Source organism: Camellia sinensis, chromosome 14 (genome assembly GCF_055761805.1).
Source record: "Camellia sinensis isolate YWXY chromosome 14, ASM5576180v1, whole genome shotgun sequence".
NCBI lineage: Eukaryota > Viridiplantae > Streptophyta > Magnoliopsida > Ericales > Theaceae > Camellia > Camellia sinensis.
The window spans coordinates 4,135,401-4,156,431 of NC_138974.1; the positions used below are offsets into that span (position 1 = coordinate 4,135,401).

General features: G+C 41.2%; 1 protein-coding gene across 1 annotated transcript; it reads left to right on the plus strand.

Moving 5' to 3' along the window:
- The first annotated feature begins 12,159 nt into the window (after positions 1-12,159).
- Positions 12,160-13,515, plus strand: LOC145807891 (uncharacterized). Its single transcript, XM_082906883.1, has 2 exons — positions 12,160-12,619; positions 12,827-13,515. The coding sequence occupies exons 1-2, from the start codon at positions 12,160-12,162 to the stop codon at positions 13,513-13,515; spliced, it is 1,149 nt and encodes a 382-aa protein (XP_082763009.1).
- The last annotated feature ends 7,516 nt before the right edge of the window (positions 13,516-21,031 follow it).

A 21,031-nucleotide genomic window follows, 5' to 3' on the forward strand; every position in this document is an offset into this window, starting at 1 on the left:
TCTTCAAATTTATGGCAAGGTAGACTTGGACATGTTAATTATGGATCTTTGCGTAGATTAATTAATATGGAATGTTTACTTAAATTTGACATTGATTCAAATCATAAATGTGAAGTTTGCATTAAGACAAAATTATCCAAAACTCATTTTCATTTAATTAAAAGAAGTACGGAACCACTTGAATTAATTCACAGTGACATTTGTGATTTTAAATCAATTCAAACTGGAGGTGGGAAAAAGTATTTTATCACTTTTATAGATGACTATACTAGATATAGTTATGTTTATTTAATTCGAACCAAGGATGAAACTTTGGAAACTTTCATTTAATATAAGAATGAAGTTGAAAATCAACTTGGTAAGAAAATTAAGAAACTTAGAAGTGATAGAGGTGGTGCATATGAATCACCTTTGGAGACTAAAGAAAGAGAGAGTAAATATGGTGTCACGAGAACTTAATATGACCGTTGCTGCTGAAGTTTCCTCCCATAGTCGTTCGCCTGAAGAAGATGATTGTAAGAACCCACACTTTATGTCCTCATCATGTTCATGAGCATCGGTATGATTATGACTTGTTTAGCTTGCATGTGTATGTTGTGATTTGTTTCGCTTGAGCTAATGCGATCCGTGTCTTGATTTGGAAGCCTTGTGATTTGTCTAAGTGTAGTATGCTTGTCTTGTTCCTTCCTTGACGTGAAACTTAGGTTACGCCTTGCCTGAGTTATACTAGCCGATGTTATTCCAAGCCGAGGTCATCCTTAGTCTAGTATTAGTATCTTGAAACCCCTTGTCGACCTCAGTTCTTGCCTTGACCACATTAGCCGAGATGTTACCTTGCACCCAAGTGATCTCGTCCTGGAGCGGTATGACCTAGGCCGAGGTGTGGCGCATCTAGGCCAAGATGTGGCACAGCTTAGTCAAGTGTTGTCCCTCCTAGCCGAGGTCATTGTCATCTTAGTTGCCGAAGTCTTTTGTTAGCCGATGTCACTCCTTGCCGGAGTGCCACTCCGTGTAGCTTGTTAAGTATGCCTCGTTGTTAGCCGATGTCATAGCCTGTCAGAGAGCCCATGCCGCTTTGCTTGTTGAACACCCTTCCACCATGCTTTGTCTGGCCTGTCAGCCACCTTTTCAGAATGAACCCAACCAATCGCCGCCACGTGTCTCAGCAGAGGGTTAACCCCAGAACCGGGTATAGAAAACTATCATTTGGTGCCATAACCTTGTCTTGTAGAGAGAGAAGCTCTAGGAGGAAGAAAGAGTTTTAGAGTGAGGAAGTAGATCTTCAAGCTTGATTTCTAGAGATCCAACCGTTAGATCCGCATTCTAAGGTTAGATTCTTGATCTACTCGTCATGTTCTTTATGTTTATGTTATTGCATTGCATGATTGAAAATGATTTGTAAGCCATGCATCGTTTTGAAGCTCGATTTTAGAAAGAGAAAATGACATTCACGTGTTCTTCAAGAAAGTCTTGTTTTGATCCGAAAGCTTTATGCCTAGATTCACGTTTTGTGTTTGTTCTTGCATGATTTCCAAGTATGGGTACCCAGGTCCATGTTTTCAAACTCATAGCACGAAAACCTCAGATTTGTGATGACAGATTATGATCAAACATTCGTATTTTTCATGTTTTCACACCCATGTTCTTCATGTTCATCAGCAGAGGGGAACCCAGAGTTTCCCGACCTCTTTTCCTTGCACGTGGCCCTCGGGGACACACCTCGGCGAAGAGGTGTGGAACCTCGGCCTAGACCTGGTTGGTGCCCAGCATGTTTTCCGAAAACATTTGTGTACATGAGAGACTTGTTTGAAAGCGCATTCAATAGGCTTTGCCATGTGTTGTAGGACTTGGGCTTGTCTCGACCCCGACGTGTGAAGAAACGATGTGAGTGGTATTTCTAATAAAGCTATGTTTCACTTGTTTTGATAAACCTTGTTTTGCCTTGTCTTGAAAAGTATTTGATTTAGCATGAATGACTATCCCTACTTGTATATTAAACACTATCTTGTTTTGATGACATTTCTTGAAAGTCCTTAGTGCTAGAGGACTCTAAACTTTCGCAGCACAGCTTGTCTTGACAGTCCTTAGTGCTAGAGGACTCTAAACTTTCGCAGCACAGCTTGTCTTGACAGTCCTTAGTGCTAGAGGACTCTAAACTTTCGCAGCACAGCTTGTCTTGACAGTCCTTAGTGCTAGAGGACTCTAAACTTTCGCAGCACAGTTTGTCTTGACAGTCCTTAGTGCTAGAGGACTCTAAACTTTCGCAGCACTCTTGTCTTGAAAGTCCTTAGTTGCAGGGGACTATAATGCAACTGCACTCTTGTCTTGGAATTGTCATCACCTTCTTGTATTAAGTAGATGTAATAACATCCAAAGGACTTGAAAGGCCGGCAATGAACTTGATTTCCCTCTTGTTTGTAAAGTATGCTACGTATTGTCTTGAAAGAAATCTTGGATATCAATCATGCAAAACCTTTATTTCTAATATCATTCACTGAGTATCCAAGCTCACCCTCTCTATATATATGTAGGTGATGAACAAGAAGGCATTGAGGCCTAGACGTGATTGCCGATGTGTTTCGGGCGCATAGCCGACATGTTTTGGATTTGTGTTTTGCATCGTCTTGAAGACCATGCTTCTCGGCTTATTTTTCATTGCACTTGTATATGTCGGCTTGAGAAGCCTTTTGGTCAAGATGTGTTTTGTATTTCATTTCATTCCTGTATTTAAGATGTAAGACTTGTAAAGATGTTTAATGTATGACATTCTACTGGACTTACGCACGGCTCTCATGGACTATTTAGATTTGGTATATGTATGTATATTGCTTCCGCACTTGTAAGCCCCATATTTTATACTCTGATTATGTGTGATTTTTGTAAGACGGCCTTCGGTGACCTCGGGTTACTGGCCATCACGGCACCAAACTACTAGGGGCGGTTTGGGGGCGTGACAGAATGGTATCAGAGCACAAGATCCTTGTAGTACGTTAATCACACACCTTGAGTCCTAGAGAGCCTAGGATTTCCCTTAGAAGAATGTTAAGATTTCATCATATTACTTGCTACTTGACTATGTGTGCATCGTTTTGGCCTAGACGCTCGTTACTTGCATATGTGTTATCTGTTTAGTTGTTTTAAAGTCTCATCTTGCATTCCCCCCCTAGCATCATGAGGAGAGGTAGACCCCCGGTTGGCCGAGATCGATCGGAAGACAGGTTGGAGAGATTGGAAAGGTTAGTCGAAGGCTTGGTTCGTGAGCAGAGACAACCTAGGCCGCAGGATACTGGTACCACTTCTATGCATGCCAAACAGACGAATGGCCGATATGCAGCTCCACCCCCTCCAGTGCCACAAGTGCCTCCGCAGCAAGCTTTGTATGGGAACGACACGATAACTCTAATCAGAGAGTTCAAGAAGATGAAACCGCCTAGATTTCAGGGAGGCATAGAACCAATGAAAGCCGAGGCATGGGTTTTAGAGATGAAGAAGTTATTTGAAGTTTTCCCCAGTACAGACGCCCAGAAGGTATCTCTGGCAGCATTCACATTGGACGACGATGCTCGTAGGTGGTGGATGATGGTCCGAGAAAGCAATCCGGGTTTGACTTGGGCAAAATTTTTGGAGTTGTTTTACAACAAGCATTTCCCCCTCAGCGTCCGAGACCGAAAGACCACGGAGTTTCAGAATCTGATCCAAGGGAACAAGACGGTCGCAGAATACGATCGTGCCTTTACTGAACTAGCGAGATATGCGCCTCATATGGTTGACGACGAGTACCGAAAGGCGAGGAAGTTCGAAAGTGGGTTGCGTGGACCGATACAAGATCGGGTCAATATGCTCAATATGCCGACGTACGCCGGAGTACTGGACAAGGCCATCCTGGCTGAAGCTAACTTGAACCGATACCAGAGTTCAGGTGAGGGTCAGAGGAAGAGACAGAGTTATGACAATCGCCGAGTTCCGTTCAATGCCGAGAAGAAGATAAGCACAGACAGTTCCAGCAACTCAAATCAGGAAGGTAACGTTAAGCCGATGTGCGCGAGTTGTGGAAAGCTACATTTCGGGGTTTGTCGTTGGGCAACAGGAGCTTGCTATGAGTGCGGCGAGATAGGCCATCGCGTGAAGGACTGCCCGAAAGCAAGGACCGATGATGGGAAGAGGACTGGAAGCACCTCGGGCTCTGCGCAGAAGAATAACATCGGGGGAGTACAGACGAGGCAGGGCAGAGTTTTCGCATTGGTGCCAGGAGACGCCCAGAATGCTGAAACAGTGGTGTCAGGTACCATTTCAATTTGTTCTCAAGATGCATACGTATTGATTGATTCGGGTTCTACGCATTCATTTGTGTCCACTATATTCGCCGAGAAGTTGGATAGAGAATTAGAACCCCTTGATTATGTATTATCTGTGTCTACTCCATCTGGGAGAAATATGATTGTTACATCCATTTATAGGGCGTGTATTGCTATGATTGAGAGTGTAGAATTGTTAGTTGATTTGATGCCATTAAACATGACTCACTTCGATGTTATATTGGGAATGGATTGGTTAGTGGCGAACCATGCATCCATTAATTGTGTTACTAAGAACGTCACATTGAAGACCCCAAGTCAAGCCGAGGTCATTTTCCAGGGTAAAGGAGTAGTACCCCCACCTTACTTAATCTCATCCATGAAGGCCTACAAGTTGATCCAAAAGGGATGTAAGGGTTATTTATGCAGTATACTAAGTGACCTGAATGGAAATGTTGAGTTAGCCGACACACCCGTTGTTGAGGAATTCCCCGACGTCTTTCCGGATGAGTTGCCTGGCCACCTTGTCGATAGAGAAATAGAGTTTACTGTGGACGTCTTGCCAGGAACGCAACCTATCTCCAAAACACCCTACAGAATGGCTCCAGCCGAACTTAGAGAGCTAAAATCGCAATTACAAGAATTGTTGGACAAAGGATTTGTTAGGCCGAGCACTTCACCGTGGGGAGCACCCGTTCTATTTGTTAAGAAAAAGGATGGCACACTTCGTCTTTGCATTGACTACAGAGAACTTAATAAGGTGACCATCAAGAACAAGTACCCATTGCCAAGAATCGATGATTTGCTTGATCAACTACGAGGAGCACGAGTCTTTTCCAAGATTGACCTTAGGTCAGGCTACCACCAGTTGAAGGTTAAAGCCGAGGACATTGAGAAAACCGCTTTTCGGACAAGATATGGCCACTACGAATTTTTGGTAATGCCCTTCGGAGTAACCAATGCCCCAGCAGCATTCATGGACCTGATGAACAGAGTCTTTAAGCCGTACTTAGATGAGTTCGTCATTATTTTTATCGACGACATATTGATCTATTCCGGGAGTGCGAGCGAGCACGAGAATCATCTGAGACTTGCCCTGCAGACCTTGAGAGATAAGAAGTTGTACGCCAAGTTAAGTAAATGCGAGTTTTGGCTTTCCAGCATTTCATTTCTAGGGCATGTGATCAATGAAGATGGTATATCAGTTGACCCCAGTAAGATTGAAGCCATTGTGAATTGGCCGACGCTGACCAACGTGTCCGAGGTTCGTAGTTTTCTGGGTTTGGCAGGTTACTACAGAAAGTTTGTGAAGGACTTCTCGAGGATCGCAGTGCCATTGACACAACTAACCAAGAAGGGAGCAGCTTATGAATGGACCAATGAAAGGGAATAAGCTTTCCAGGAACTGAAGACGAGGTTAGTCACAGCACCAGTTCTAGTACTACCATCAACTAATGAGGAATTTCAGATTTATAGTGATGCTTCACATAAAGGTTTGGGTTGCGTGTTAATGCAAGAAGGTAAAGTCATAGCATACGCGTCTCGTCAGTTGAAGCCCAATGAAAAGAATTATCCTACCCATGATTTGGAGCTAGCTGCCGTGGTTTTTGCCTTGAAGATATGGCGTCATTACCTGTACGGAACATCTTGCCAAGTTTTCACCGACCACAAGAGTCTGAAATACTTGTTCACCCAGAAAGAGTTAAATATGAGGCAGAGAAGATGGCTCGAGCTGTTGAAGGACTACGACATGCAGATTCAGTATCACCCAGGTAAGGCAAACTCCGTAGCCGACGCATTAAGCAGGAAGCTAGTCGGAAGTTTGGCGTGTCTGGCAACGGTCTCAGCGGAACCGACAATCGTTGAGGAAGTGAAGAACAGACAGATGGAAGATAAGTTCCTAAAAAGGGTAATTAATGAATTCGTCTCCAAGCCGAGGCCAGGTTACACAGTGGAGAATCAAGTGCTTAGGTTCGAAGGAAGATTGTGTGTAGCCGACGTACCAGAGTTAAAAAGGAAGATTTTGCAAGAGGCCCATAGTTCCAAATTTGCCATTCATCCAGGGAGCACCAAGATGTATCGAGACGTAAAGTAGACCTTTTGGTGGCCAAACATGAAAAGAGAGATAGCCGAGTTTGTATCTCAGTGTCTGTGTTGTCAGTGAGTGAAGGCAGAACACCAGAGACCAGCAGGACTTCTTCAACCCTTGTCAATTCCTGAGTGGAAATGGGAGCACATCTCCATGGATTTCGTAGTGGGTTTGCCGAGGACGCAAAGAGGTATGGATTCCATTTGGGTTATAGTCGACAGGTTTACTAAGTCAGCTCACTTTTTGCCGGTCAAGACTACATTCGATGCCAACCGACTTGCCGAATTGTACATGAATGAGATCGTTAGGCTTCATGGTGTGCCGATGTCCATTGTGTCAGACCGAGACCCGAAGTTCGTTTCTAGATTTTGGCAGAGTCTACAAGGAGCCTTGGGAACAGAATTGAGATTTAGCACAGCCTTTCACCCCCAGACCGACGGACAGACAGAAAGAACGATTCAGACACTCGAAGACATGCTCAGACTGTGCGTGTTGGACTTCCAGGGAAGTTGGGAATCGCATTTGCCCTTAGTAGAGTTCGCGTACAACAACAGTTATCAAGCCAGCATAGGCATGGCGCCGTATGAAGCTTTGTATGGAAGGGAGTGTAGATCGCCGATATGTTGGACTGAAGTAGGAGACAAAGCTCTAATTGGCCCCGAGTTGGTTCAGATGACAACTGAAAAGATCAAACTCATTCAGCAGAAGATTAAAACTGCACAGAGTCGACAGAAGTGTTATGCCGACCAAAGAAGGAGGGAGTTAGAATTTGAAATAGGGGATCATGTATTTTTGAAGGTCTCGCCGATGACAGGAGTTTCGAGATTTGGGAAGAAGGGTAAACTTGCACCCCGATATATTGGGCCGTTTGAAATTCTTGAGAAAGTTAACACCGTTGCTTACAGACTCGCTTTGCCGCCAGATTTGAGCCAAGTCCACAGCGTGTTCCATGTTTCGATGCTGAGAAAATACATCCGAGACCCACTGCATGTAATAGACTACTCTGGGGTTGTAGTTAATGAAGACTTGGGCTACGAAGAGAAGCCGATGAGAATTATCGACAGACAAGTGAGGCAGTTGAGAAACAAGTCGATATCAATGGTGAAAATCGAATGGGAGAAACATTATGGCGAGGAGGCCACATGGGAAAAAGAAGAGGAGATGAAAATCCGTTACCCGGAGTTATTCGTAGGACAAGGTAACTTAAGTTTGGGGACCAAACTTCTTTAAGGAGGGTAGACTGTAAGAACCCACACTTTATGTCCTCATCATGTTCATGAGCATCGGTATGATTATGACTTGTTTAGCTTGCATGTGTATGTTGTGATTTGTTTCGCTTGAGCTAATGCGATCCGTGTCTTGATTTGGAAGCCTTGTGATTTGTCTAAGTGTAGTATGCTTGTCTTGTTCCTTCCTTGACGTGAAACTTAGGTTACGCCTTGCCTGAGTTATACTAGCCGATGTTATTCCAAGCCGAGGTCATCCTTAGTCTAGTATTAGTATCTTGAAACCCCTTGTCGACCTCAGTTCTTGCCTTGACCACATTAGCCGAGATGTTACCTTGCACCCAAGTGATCTCGTCCTGGAGCGGTATGACCTAGGCCAAGGTGTGGCGCATCTAGGCCAAGATGTGGCACAGCTTAGTCAAGTGTTGTCCCTCCTAGCCGAGGTCATTGTCATCTTAGTTGCCGAAGTCTTTTGTTAGCCGATGTCACTCCTTGCCGGAGTGCCACTCCGTGTAGCTTGTTAAGTATGCCTCGTTGTTAGCCGATGTCATAGCCTGTCAGAGAGCCCATGCCGCTTTGCTTGTTGAACACCCTTCCACCATGCTTTGTCTGGCCTGTCAGCCACCTTTTCAGAATGAACCCAACCAATCGCCGCCACGTGTCTCAGCAGAGGGTTAACCCCAGAACCGGGTATAGAAAACTATCATTTGGTGCCATAACCTTGTCTTGTAGAGAGAGAAGCTCTAGGAGGAAGAAAGAGTTTTAGAGTGAGGAAGTAGATCTTCAAGCTTGATTTCTAGAGATCCAACCGTTAGATCCGCATTCTAAGGTTAGATTCTTGATCTACTCGTCATGTTCTTTATGTTTATGTTATTGCATTGCATGATTGAAAATGATTTGTAAGCCATGCATCGTTTTGAAGCTCGATTTTAGAAAGAGAAAATGACATTCACGTGTTCTTCAAGAAAGTCTTGTTTTGATCCGAAAGCTTTATGCCTAGATTCACGTTTTGTGTTTGTTCTTGCATGATTTCCAAGTATGGGTACCCAGGTCCATGTTTTCAAACTCATAGCACGAAAACCTCAGATTTGTGATGACAGATTATGATCAAACATTCGTATTTTTCATGTTTTCACACCCATGTTCTTCATGTTCATCAGCAGAGGGGAACCCAGAGTTTCCCGACCTCTTTTCCTTGCACGTGGCCCTCGGGGACACACCTCGGCGAAGAGGTGTGGAACCTCGGCCTAGACCTGGTTGGTGCCCAGCATGTTTTCCGAAAACATTTGTGTACATGAGAGACTTGTTTGAAAGCGCATTCAATAGGCTTTGCCATGTGTTGTAGGACTTGGGCTTGTCTCGACCCCGACGTGTGAAGAAACGATGTGAGTGGTATTTCTAATAAAGCTATGTTACACTTGTTTTGATAAACCTTGTTTTGCCTTGTCTTGAAAAGTATTTGATTTAGCATGAATGACTATCCCTACTTGTATATTAAACACTATCTTGTTTTGATGACATTTCTTGAAAGTCCTTAGTGCTAGAGGACTCTAAACTTTCGCAGCACAGCTTGTCTTGACAGTCCTTAGTGCTAGAGGACTCTAAACTTTCGCAGCACAGCTTGTCTTGACAGTCCTTAGTGCTAGAGGACTCTAAACTTTCGCAGCACAGCTTGTCTTGACAGTCCTTAGTGCTAGAGGACTCTAAACTTTCGCAGCACAACTTGTCTTGACAGTCCTTAGTGCTAGAGGACTCTAAACTTTCGCAGCACTCTTGTCTTGAAAGTCCTTAGTTGCAGGGGACTATAATGCAACTGCACTCTTGTCTTGGAATTGTCATCACCTTCTTGTATTAAGTAGATGTAATAACATCCAAAGGACTTGAAAGGCCGGCAATGAACTTGATTTCCCTCTTGTTTGTAAAGTATGCTACGTATTGTCTTGAAAGAAATCTTGGATATCAATCATGCAAAACCTTTATTTCTAATATCATTCACTGAGTATCCAAGCTCACCCTCTCTATATATATGTAGGTGATGAACAAGAAGGCATTGAGGCCTAGACGTGATTGCCGATGTGTTTCGGGCGCATAGCCGACATGTTTTGGATTTGTGTTTTGCATCGTCTTGAAGATCATGCTTCTCGGCTTATTTTTCATTGCACTTGTATATGTCGGCTTGAGAAGCCTTTTGGTCAAGATGTGTTTTGTATTTCATTTCATTCCTGTATTTAAGATGTAAGACTTGTAAAGATGTTTAATGTATGACATTCTACTGGACTTACGCACGGCTCTCATGGACTATTTAGATTTGGTATATGTATGTATATTGCTTCCGCACTTGTAAGCCCCTTATTTTATACTCTGATTGTGTGTGATTTTTGTAAGACGGCCTTCGGTGACCTCGGGTTACTGGCCATCACGGCACCAAACTACTAGGGGCGGTTTGGGGGCGTGACAATGATCATCTTGCTAGGAGCATGAACAAAATTAAAGGCGACCAAACGGATCAAATAGATGTGCCCATGGGGGAACAGTCATTGACACTGCAGATCTTACAATCAGGCCCATCTCCCGATTTGACAGAAGTCACAATGCAATCGCACCTGGATATAGAGATAACGGAAGTGAACGAAGGAAAAGGAAGAAATGAAGATGAGATGATTGCTAGATCGTTTAAACAAGCACTCCTTCAGTCAAGATGTAATGAGAACAACAATGAAATTTTTTTTGATTGTGATGTTGCTGAGATATCATCTGATGATGAAGAGGATATGCTTGAAGATCTTGGTGTGGATGATCCAGAGTTAGGGCAAAATGATCTCATCCCCAAAGTTAAAATCCCACCTGGTCTCCTCAAGAAAATTCGGGAACCACGGAAAAAGTGCCTTATTGTAAGGTTACTAGGGAAGAATATTAGTTACAATTTGTAACCAAGATAAGGAAAGTTTGGGGTTTACAAGAAGATTTTGAAACTCTCGATATTGGAAAAGGTTTTTTCAGTGTGAAATTTGATATGATGGAGGACTACACTAGGGTATATACATGCGAGCCGTGGGTGGTGATGGATCACTATGTCACAGTTCGCAAGTGGCAACATGATTTTAAATCAGATGTTGCAGAAGAAAATACAACGGCTATCTGGGTTAGGTTTCCCAACCTTCCAGTTGAATACTACAATGAAAAAGTTTTATTCCATATTGCAAAGATTCTGGGCAAACCACTAAAGGTGGACATTAACACGGCCATGGTAGCTAGGGGGAAATATGCGAGAGTATGTGTGGAAATGGACTTGAGAAAACCACTAATCTCATACTTTGTAATAGGTACGCACAATTATGTTATTGAATATGAACACTTACACACATTCTGCTTCTTTTGTGGCAGGATTGGTCATCGGAAGGACAACTACTCTGAACGGCTACACACCGGAGAAGACAAACCAGATACCCAGTGTAGCAAGCCAGGAACCACATGGGCCGAGCATATCCCAAAACCCAAGTAGCCCTAAGTTTTCTAAAGCTAAGATGGGCCCACAATTTGGGCCATGGACAAAGGCACCCACTAGAAGAAACCAAAATAATAAGAGGCCTCCCTCTCCAAGAAGGTCAATCTGTTGAAGGGGAGCAACAAGCCCAAGGGGGGCAGAGACACAAACAAATGGACTCCAAACATAATGGAACAGGTTTCAAGTATAAACAAAAAGCCCAAATTCCAAATGATAGAAATATGGGTCCTCAACCCATGACTGATTCAGCCACAAATTTGCTCAGAAAAGAGATCACAAGAGGCAAAAGAATAGACCATGGTATTGTGACACGTACAGAGGCTATGACTACTGTAGCTGAGGCCACTGAGTGAAACAACCTTCACATGCTACCTCAGGTCTCCCAAACTTTACCTTGTAGAGAACAAGGTGAGCTCAACATAAGTCCTAGAATCAGTAAAAAGCCCCTAGATAAGAGTAAGGTTGAAAGAAGGAGAAATGCAAACCGAGGCAAAGGATATGGAGAATCTGGTGATAAACCCAACATTTCACAAGATATCCCAACTCTGAGTGATGTTGTTCCTAGAACTAGAGAAAGAAGCTTCTCACCTCGTCACAACCGAATGGTGGATCGAAGAAGTGAAACTCAAGATCAAACCGTGGTGGCAATTCAAAGCCAGCCAGAGTCGGCACTTGGTGACTGTGAGCTCGACACTCTCTATGGAGGACAACCACACTAGAGTTAGGGGGACTATGGGCCTCCTAGAACAGTCGCCCCTCCCTAATCTTCCCCAAATGTCTCCAATGGATATGCTATTCTGGAACAGTCATGGTGCAAGTAACAACAAGTTTAAGAGGACTATTAAGGAATTGCTTAAAACTCATAAACCTGATATCTTAGTGCTCATGGAAACTAAGGTCGATCTCAAATCTATGGGTATGTTCTTCAATACTCTTGGGCTCACAACTTCTGTGCATGTTGATCCCATAGGTAAGAGTGGAGGTATCTGGATGTTGTGGAACCCAAACAATGTTAATGTTCGAATCTCGAAGGCCAACTCTTAAATGATCTTAGCCACAATCTTTAGGCAAAACTATCCTGAATGGATGCTCTCGGCTATCTATGCTAGCCCAAATCCTAGAATCCGTGATGAACTTTGGGATCGTTTGGATAATATAGCCCAAGATATGAATATGCCTTGGCTAGCTACTGGTGATTTCAATGATTATGCTAGTAGTGCTGAAAAAAGAGGGTTCTCCATGAACCAAAGTCAGAATCTAACACAAAGTCAAAGGCGTAATAGGAAGTTCTCTGACCGAATCAACAACTGCAACCTCATGGATCTTGGCTACACTAGTCCTAACTTCACTTGGTCAAATAATGGGCAAGGTTGGGTTAATACTTTAGTCCATCTAGATCGAGGTCTATGCAATGCAGAATGGAGGACTCGGTTCTCGGATGGTTTCATTCGCCACCTCCCTAGAACATACTTCGATCACTCTCCGATGATGGTCTACACTCAAGGTAAAACTTCTCTGAACCCTTATACTAGACCTTTTAAATTTGAAGTAGCCTGGATAACCCATGAGGGCTTTAGGTCTGTTGTTGAGCTTAACTGGAATCATTTTAGCCTTGTTCTCATTGATAAACTCTAAAGCATGGTTGTGAAGCTATCTGATTGGAATAAGGATATTTTTGGTAATATTTTTCGACGTAAGAGATAGCTGTTAGGGAGGATTGAAGGGATCCAAAAATCCCAATCCCGTGTCTATACCTATAATCTTCACCTGCTTGAGAAGGAGCTTGTGGACCAATATAATCAAACTTTCTACCCGGAGGAATTACTTTGGTGTCAGAAATCCCGTGAAAATTGGATTGTCCAAGGGGACTGTAATACTAAATTCTTTCATCTCTCCACTTTGATTAAAAGAAGGAGACTTCGAATTGAAGTCCTCAAAAATGATGATAAGGTCTGGGTTGATCAAGCCAGTGACCTTAAACATCTGGTTGTCACTTATTTCAAAAACTTGTTTAGTGAGCCTATTTCCAATTCTCCAAACCACTGGTGCAATCAAACTACCTCCACTTTATCTAGTGATGATAATATTGTATTGTCCCAAGCTGTTTCTGATATGGAGGTGAAAAGAGCAATGAATAATATCAAAGCTTTCAAAGCTCTTAGGAGAGATGGGTTTCAAGCTATTTTCTTTCATAAATTTTGGGATATTGTTGGCCCTACTATTTGTTCCTTCATTAAAAATTGTTTCAATACCAATTCGATCCCTGAGGAAATTAATAGGACCCTTATTGCTCTTATCCCTATGGTGGAGAATCCTGAGAGGATCAAACAATTTCGCCCAATTAGCCTGTGTAATGTTGTTTATAAAATTCTTACAAAAATTATGGTGGATAGAATTTGACCTCTTCTTGATAAACTTGTGCGTCCCAACCAAAGTAGTTTGGTCCCTGGTAGAAATACCCGTGATAACATCATCATTGCTCAAGAAGCCATCCATTCGATGAGATTTCGCAAAGGTAAGATGGGTAACATGATTTTGAAAATTGATCTAGAGAAGGCCTATGATAATATTTCTTGGCATTTTCTGAAAGAAACTCTTATTGAATTTAATTTTAATGAGAAATGGGTGGAGTTAATTATGTGTTGTGTGACCTCAGTGCAAACTTCTATTTTATGGAATGGTGAAGCACTTGAGGAGTTTAGGCCCTTGAAAGGCCTAAGGCAGGGTGATCCTTTATCCCCATACCTTTTTTGTTTTTTGCATAGAACGGCTGTCCAACATGATAAGCCGTAAGGTGGAGGAAAAGAAGTGGAAAGGTATCTCTTTTGCTAGAGGAGGACCTTGTCTTACTCACTTATTCTTTGCTGACGACCTTCTGTTGTTTGCTGCTGTGGACATTAAACATTATGCTATTATTACTGAAGTTATGAATGAGTTCAGTTTCACATCTGGACTCATGATTAGCCTTTAGAAGTCCGAAATGTTTGTGTCCCATAACATTGATCTAAGGCAGGCCAGAGATCTTAGAGCTAGATGTGGCATCCCCCTAACTTCTGTCCTGGGTAAATACCTGGGTGTACCTCTATTCAACGAAAGTGAGAGCCAGAGTCACTTTAATTACATTCTTGAAAATCTTCAAACTAAGCTAGCTGGATGGAAAAGGAATGTTCTATCCTTGGCTGGTAGAGCTACCCTTGTACAATATGTTGCTTCTGCTCTGCCTACTTACACTATGCAAACTTTGGAATTACCTATAAAAGTGTGTAATGATATTGATAAGCTAAATAGAAATTTTCTTTGGGGTGATACCCTAGAGAAGAAGAAAATCCATCTTGTCAATTGGAATAAGGTTTGTAAACAGAAGAAGCATGGCGGCCTTGGTATTAAAAAGGCTAGAGATCATAACCTTGCCTTACTGTCAAAATTGGGCTAGAAACTGATTCACAGCGAGGGTGGGCTGTGGATAGAGGTATTGAAAGCTAAGTATCTGAAAAACCTTCACTTCCTGAATGGGAAGAGGGCTAGTAGAGCATCTCCTGTGTGGAGAGGCATGTTGAATTCTAGAGGCATCTTGAGAAAAGGTGCAGAATGGTCCATTGGTGATGGCACTAATGTTAACCTTTGGACAAATTGGTGGTGTGGGGAGAGACCCATTGAGGAGGTCATGAACTCAATGTCTCTCACACAAGATGCTACTGCCATATCTAACGTTAGTGATGTTATTGATGCGGATGTTGATTGGGATGTTCACATAATTAATGAAACGTTCCAACCCATTGTGGCTGCCTCTGTGTTTAAAGAGAAAGCTCCCAATATAATCCTAACCTAGATCTACTGGTTTGGAAAGGGGCTCCTGATGCTTCATTCTCCACCTCTAGTGCCTATGAGGTGACTTCGAATTATGATGGAGAATGGTGGATTGGCATTGGATGTGGAAAAATAAAGTCCCACAGAAGCTCAAAGGCTTTCTGTGGACTATCTTACATGGGAAACTCCACACTAACAGTATGAGAATGAAAAGAGATTTGTCAGATAATTCTTGCTGCCCCTTTTGCAGTGAACCTAAAGATCTTAACCATTTGTTTCGAACTTGTTTCAAAGCCAAGGAAATTTGGACTGCTCTCTGAAACCCACATTGGTATTTGCAGATGTCTGAAGCAAACTGGATGCATTGGCTGCTATCTAATTCTAAATCTAATGACAAATTTGGAACCCAGTCTTCCTGGAGCACTATCTTCTTGGTCACCCTATGGAAAATTTGGAAAAACAGGAACTTGCAAGTGATTGAAAACAAAGAGTTTAATCAGTTTGAAACCTTGAAATTTATTTTTGATTATTCCACTGAAATTGATTCTGCTTTCAGTTCTTCTATTATTAATCCTCAACCTTTATTTCGTTTAATTTCTTGGCATCCTCCCCTTGTAGGTACCTTGAAACTGAACACTGATGGCAGCAAATGGAGCAGTGGATCGAATGGCTTTGGAGGTCTTATTTGTGATGAAAGGGGAGCTTGGATTTATGGATATTATGGGAGGATGGACAACTGTACCATCCTTGAAACTGAACTGTGGAGGGTATACAAAGGATTGACCATCATCCTCCAAAAAGGTTTCAACAAGGTGATTGTGGAAACAGATGCTCAGGAAGTTGTCAAGCTGCTAGAGGAAGGCCCTGGTGACAAACATCCTTACAGAGGACTGGTGGAAGATGCGAGGATCATCTTCAATGGCTGCCAATGCACTGCCCAACATGTTTATCGTGAAGGGAACTTATGCGCGGATGCTCTAGCCAAACTGGATACTACCCAATCCAAAGACATTCTAGTTATTAACGACCGCCTAGCTGAGATTCACAAGCTGCTTGTGGCTGACATGCTGGAGATGGGTAGTGTCACGACCCAAACCCGCCCCTAAAAGTTTGGTCCATGGCCGGCCTATATATAGGCCTCAAACAGAATTTTAGAATAATATTTAACCACACACGGGGCCTTAAGCGGAAGTAATATCAATAAAAGACAACATCCATTGAGCTTGTGCATACATGAAGGCTTAATTGGATTTAAGCATTTAAATACATTTCCAGAGTTACATATACAATCACAGAATTTCTATAGATCTCACACACACATATATATGACTTAATAATTTGTATGACTCCCAACACAAATAAAGGCCTCCACACGGAGGCATACCCCAGGTGACTTGGCAGACAGGCGAACCTTAGTACAACTCTAGTGTCAATCTCCGATGGCTCACCTGCAGAAATATACATAAAACGGAATGAGCAAGGCTTAGTGAATAATAGCAATGTAAGGAGGTTAAATGAATAAGCAAAACCTTGGATAAAATAAATAGACAGATACCAAACTATACACAGGTCTTATCCATAACTATATTTCAATACGGTCTCAGGCTTACATGTAATATAGACTGGCTTCAAGCCCATATGTAATACAGACCGGCCTCGGGCCTATGTAGAATACAACACAGCCTTAGGCCCAACATATTACGCAGAGCGGCCTCAGGCCCAACAGATTATACAGAGCGGCCTCAGGTCCAGTATTAGCAAAACAGAATATTCCCAAATTCATAAGAATACCATTACTCAATAGTGCACATAGATTTTCCCATGGTTGATTACAAGTCGACATAGTTGTCTTGCGAATAACAGAACATTAATAATAACTATTAACAGAAGGCAAATGTGTCACTACATTAATAGGGACAGAACAATTCACATCATAACGGCCTCGGGTCCATATAGGATACAAAATGGCCTTAGGCCCACAGATAATACAGAACGGCCTTAAGCCCAGATATGGTACAGAACGCTTTAAGCCTAGATATGGTACATAACGGCTTTAAGCCCAGATATGGTACAGAACGGCTTTAAGCCCAGATAACGACAGCTGTCCACACATTGTAGGGTAGGTAGAACATCGACATGTACACTACCTCTCTTGGCCTCTGGCCATGAATCATAATCAGTTTACATCATAACGGCCTCATACCCACTTTTATTAACAGAGACAGAATGACCTTAGGTCCATAACAGTGCTATCGGTCAATTATGTCCGTTAATTCAATCAGAGCACACTGTCAATAGTATATATCATTCTCAACAATCATATTAAATCATAAGCACTAGAAGTAAGTATAACATATCGTTACACTACTATTACTCACAGTGATAGGTTTCTGACAGCAGTGGAACGATGTCCTTGTCTTGACCTACAAACACAATGCACATAGCAGATTATGAGAATAAAACTAATCTCTATTTTATTTTTTAATCAATAGCTATGGTGGTTCTAAACTCATTAGTCCTCCATAGGTTATAACCTATGCCTTAGAAAATATGAGGAATCCATAGGAAAATGGTTCGGACGAAGAAACGGTACAAACCGGTAAACAGAAAGTGAACAGTCGTCACTAATTTGGGCATAACTATTTGTTTATTAATAATTTGAGAGTGAGGCCAATACCATTGGAAATTAGACTTCCGGGGCTTGATTTTAGGCTCAAGAATCACTCAAAACGGAGTCCGGATGCAAAAGATATGCTTATTCAAAGTTGGCTGAACAGAGCTGTCCCCGCACGTGCGGGAAGCAGGGCCGCACGTGCGGGGCTACGTGCCTTTTTAGCAGAGTCAAACTTGGTTTTGGGCATGGACTACCGCACGTGCGGGAAGACCCGCCGCACGTGCGGCTCTGGGAAATTTTCAGTTCGAAAATGGCTTTTTGTTTTGGAACTTCTCGTTTCCAAAATTAAACTTCAAATTTATGTAAATCAAAGCCCAAAACTCTTTAATACATGATAAATTTCACATTATTAGCTTCCATCAGACATCATAACCCCCAAAATACTACTCAATTTTCCAAGCACAAAAACAAGATTAAGGTAGATCTTCCCAAAACTTCCTCTTCCAAACTTATGTAGATCCTCATCTCATAATCAACTTCAAAATAAGCAAATGTAAGGAAATTGACTCCTAAATCAAGAAAATCTATAGAATCATAGTTCAATTCCATGAAGAGATCTCATTTAAACTTATATTTCTCAATCTCAACTCAATTAAGTGTTTACTCCTCATCTTAGATAATGAATTTAAGCAAATAGATCAATCTCAAGAGGTTAAGTTAATTACACATACCTAGGGCCAATCTCTTGAGTTCTACTTTAATTCCATCAATTTCCCATCTTTCTTCTTCACTCTCAAGTTTTCTCTTCTTCTCTTGCTTCTCTCTAGCTCTCTCTCTAGATTTTTCTTTCCTTAGATATTTTTGGCTCCAAGGTTGAGTTCACCAACCCATATGATATATATATATATATATATATATATATATATATAAAAGCTTACCACAAATAGGAAGGGCCAAACATGCCCTTACGAATCGCACAAAATCACATTTCAATTAAACTTCCCAGACGACTCTAAAATTTGTGTTGATCATAAATATGTCCTCTGTTCTAATTTCTGAAGCCTCTAAGGCCTTCAATTTGCAGTACCAAGTTAACCACTCAAACGTGCATTAACGAATCAGACAAATTAGATTTCCAATTAATTTTCCCAAATAGTTCTAAAAATTCACATTAACATACCCAAGTACTCAATTTTGATTTCTGAACCCGTAAAGGTCGGTAATTTCAATTTTAAAGCCGTGACTCAACAGATAATTCCTCAATTTGAACAAATATCATTAAATTAAAATGCATTAACCCACGAGGACATAAAAGTAATTTCAAATACGGATTTTGGGGTCGTTATAGGTAGAGAGAGGGCTTAGTTCTTTGTTTTATGTTTTATTTCCGTTGTAGCAAAACATATATATATATATATATATATATGAATCACCTTTTGGTGAGTTTTGTAAAAAACATGGAATAATTCATCAAACCACCGCTCCTTACTCACCTCAGAAAAATGGAATTGTTGAAAGGAAAAATAGGACTTTAAAAGAAATGATGAATGCCATGTTAATTAGTTTTGGATTACCTCAGAACTTGTGGGGGGAAGCAATACTTTCTGCTAATTATATACTTAATAAAGTACCCCGAAAGAAAGTGAATCAAACACCTTATGAATTGTGGCGTGGGAGAGTACCATCCTACAAATACTTAAAAGTGTGGGGGTGTTTGGCTAAAGTGGCTATTCCTAGTCCTAAAAAGACTAAGATAGGTCCTAAAACCATTGATTCCATTTTCATTGGTTATGCCGAGAAAAGTAGTGCATATCGGTTTTTTATTCATAAATGAAAACTTTCCGAAATGCATGTAAATACTTTTATTGAATCTCGAAATGCATTTTTCTTTGAACATGTGTTTCCGAACAAGATTGGACAAGAGACTAGTAATAAGAAAAGATCTTTTGATGCTATTACTAGTAATGATCAAGAACAAGATCAAGAGCAAGAGATACATCAAAATGAGGAAGAGGAACCTAGGCGTAGTAAACGTGCTAGAACCTCAAAATCTTTTGGTCCAGATTTTCTAACTTTTTTTGTTAGAAAATGAGTCTTTAACTTTTAAAGAGGCTATGTCCAGTCCTGAGGCTTCTTTATGGAAAGAAGCTGTCAATAGTGAAGTTGAATCCATTCTGTAAAATCACACTTGGGAATTGGTGGATCTGCCACCCGGTTGTAAACCTCTTGGGTACAAGTGGGTTTTCAAAACAAAAATAAAAGTGGATCGATCAATTGAAAAATACAAGGCAAGACTTGTGGTCAAACGTTTTAGACAAAAAGAAGGTCTTGATTACTTTGACACATACTCACCGGTTACTAGAATAACATCCATTAGAATGCTAATTGCTATTGCATCATTGTACAATCTAGAAATTCATCAAATGGATGTGAAAATCACTTTCTTAAATGGTGAGTTAGATGAAGAAATTCACATGGAACAACTAGAAGGATTTTATGTTCTAGGAAAAGAAAAGAAAGTGTGTAAATTAGTTAAATCATTATATGGTTTAAAATAGGCGCCAAAGCAATGGCATGAGAAATTTGACAAGGCAATGATATCAAATGGATTTAAAATTAATGAGTGTGACAAATGTGTTTATATTAAAAACACAGACAAAGGTTATGATATAGTATGTCTTTATGTGGATGATATGCTCATCATAGGTAATAATAATGACATGATTAAAACTACCAAGAAAATGTTGAATAAACATTTTGACATGAAGGACATGGGGATTGCTGATGTAATTCTTGGTATGAAAATTAACAAAACATCAGAAGGTTATGGTTTGTCACAATCTCATTACATTAAGAAAATACTTGACAAATTCAGCAAAGATGATGATCATCTTGTTAGAACACCTGTGGATGTTAATTTGTTTCTTTCTAAGAATATACAGGAAAGTAATTCTCAATTAGAGTATGCCCAAATTATTGAAAGCTTAATGTACTTGATGAATTGCACTCGCCTAGATATAGCTTATGCAGTAAGTAAATTAAGTAAATATACGAGTAATCCACGAGTAGAACATTGGAAAGCAATTATAAGAGTTCTAACATATCTCTGATTTACTCGTAACATTGGGTTGAATTATATTAGATATCCAGCAGTACTTGAAGGTTACTGTGATGCAAACTAAATATCGGATACTAAAGACTCAAAGTCCACCAGTGGGTATGTCTTTACTCTTGGTGGTGCGATTGTATCTTGGAAATCTTCTAAACAAACTTGCATAGCTAGGTCTACTATGGAATTAGAATTCATAGCTTTAGCTAAAGCTGGGGAAGAAGCAGAATGGCTTCACCACTTCCTTGAAGATATTCCAATATGGCCAAAATCGATGCCTGCTATATGCATACATTGCGATAGTCAATCAGCAATTGGTAGAGCACTGAGTCATATGTATAATGGTAAGTCACGAAACATTCGTCGTCGACATAACACCGTGAGAC

What these genes read in the sequence shown, in the direction of transcription:
- LOC145807891 (XM_082906883.1), top strand. Translation starts at nt 12,160, where the DNA reads ATGATCTTAGCCACAATCTTTAGGCAAAACTATCCTGAATGGATGCTC. An exon ending in GATGATGGTCTACACTCAAG is followed by an intron (nt 12,620 to 12,826) that starts GTAAAACTTCTC and finishes GATAGCTGTTAG; the next exon opens with GGAGGATTGAAGGGATCCAA.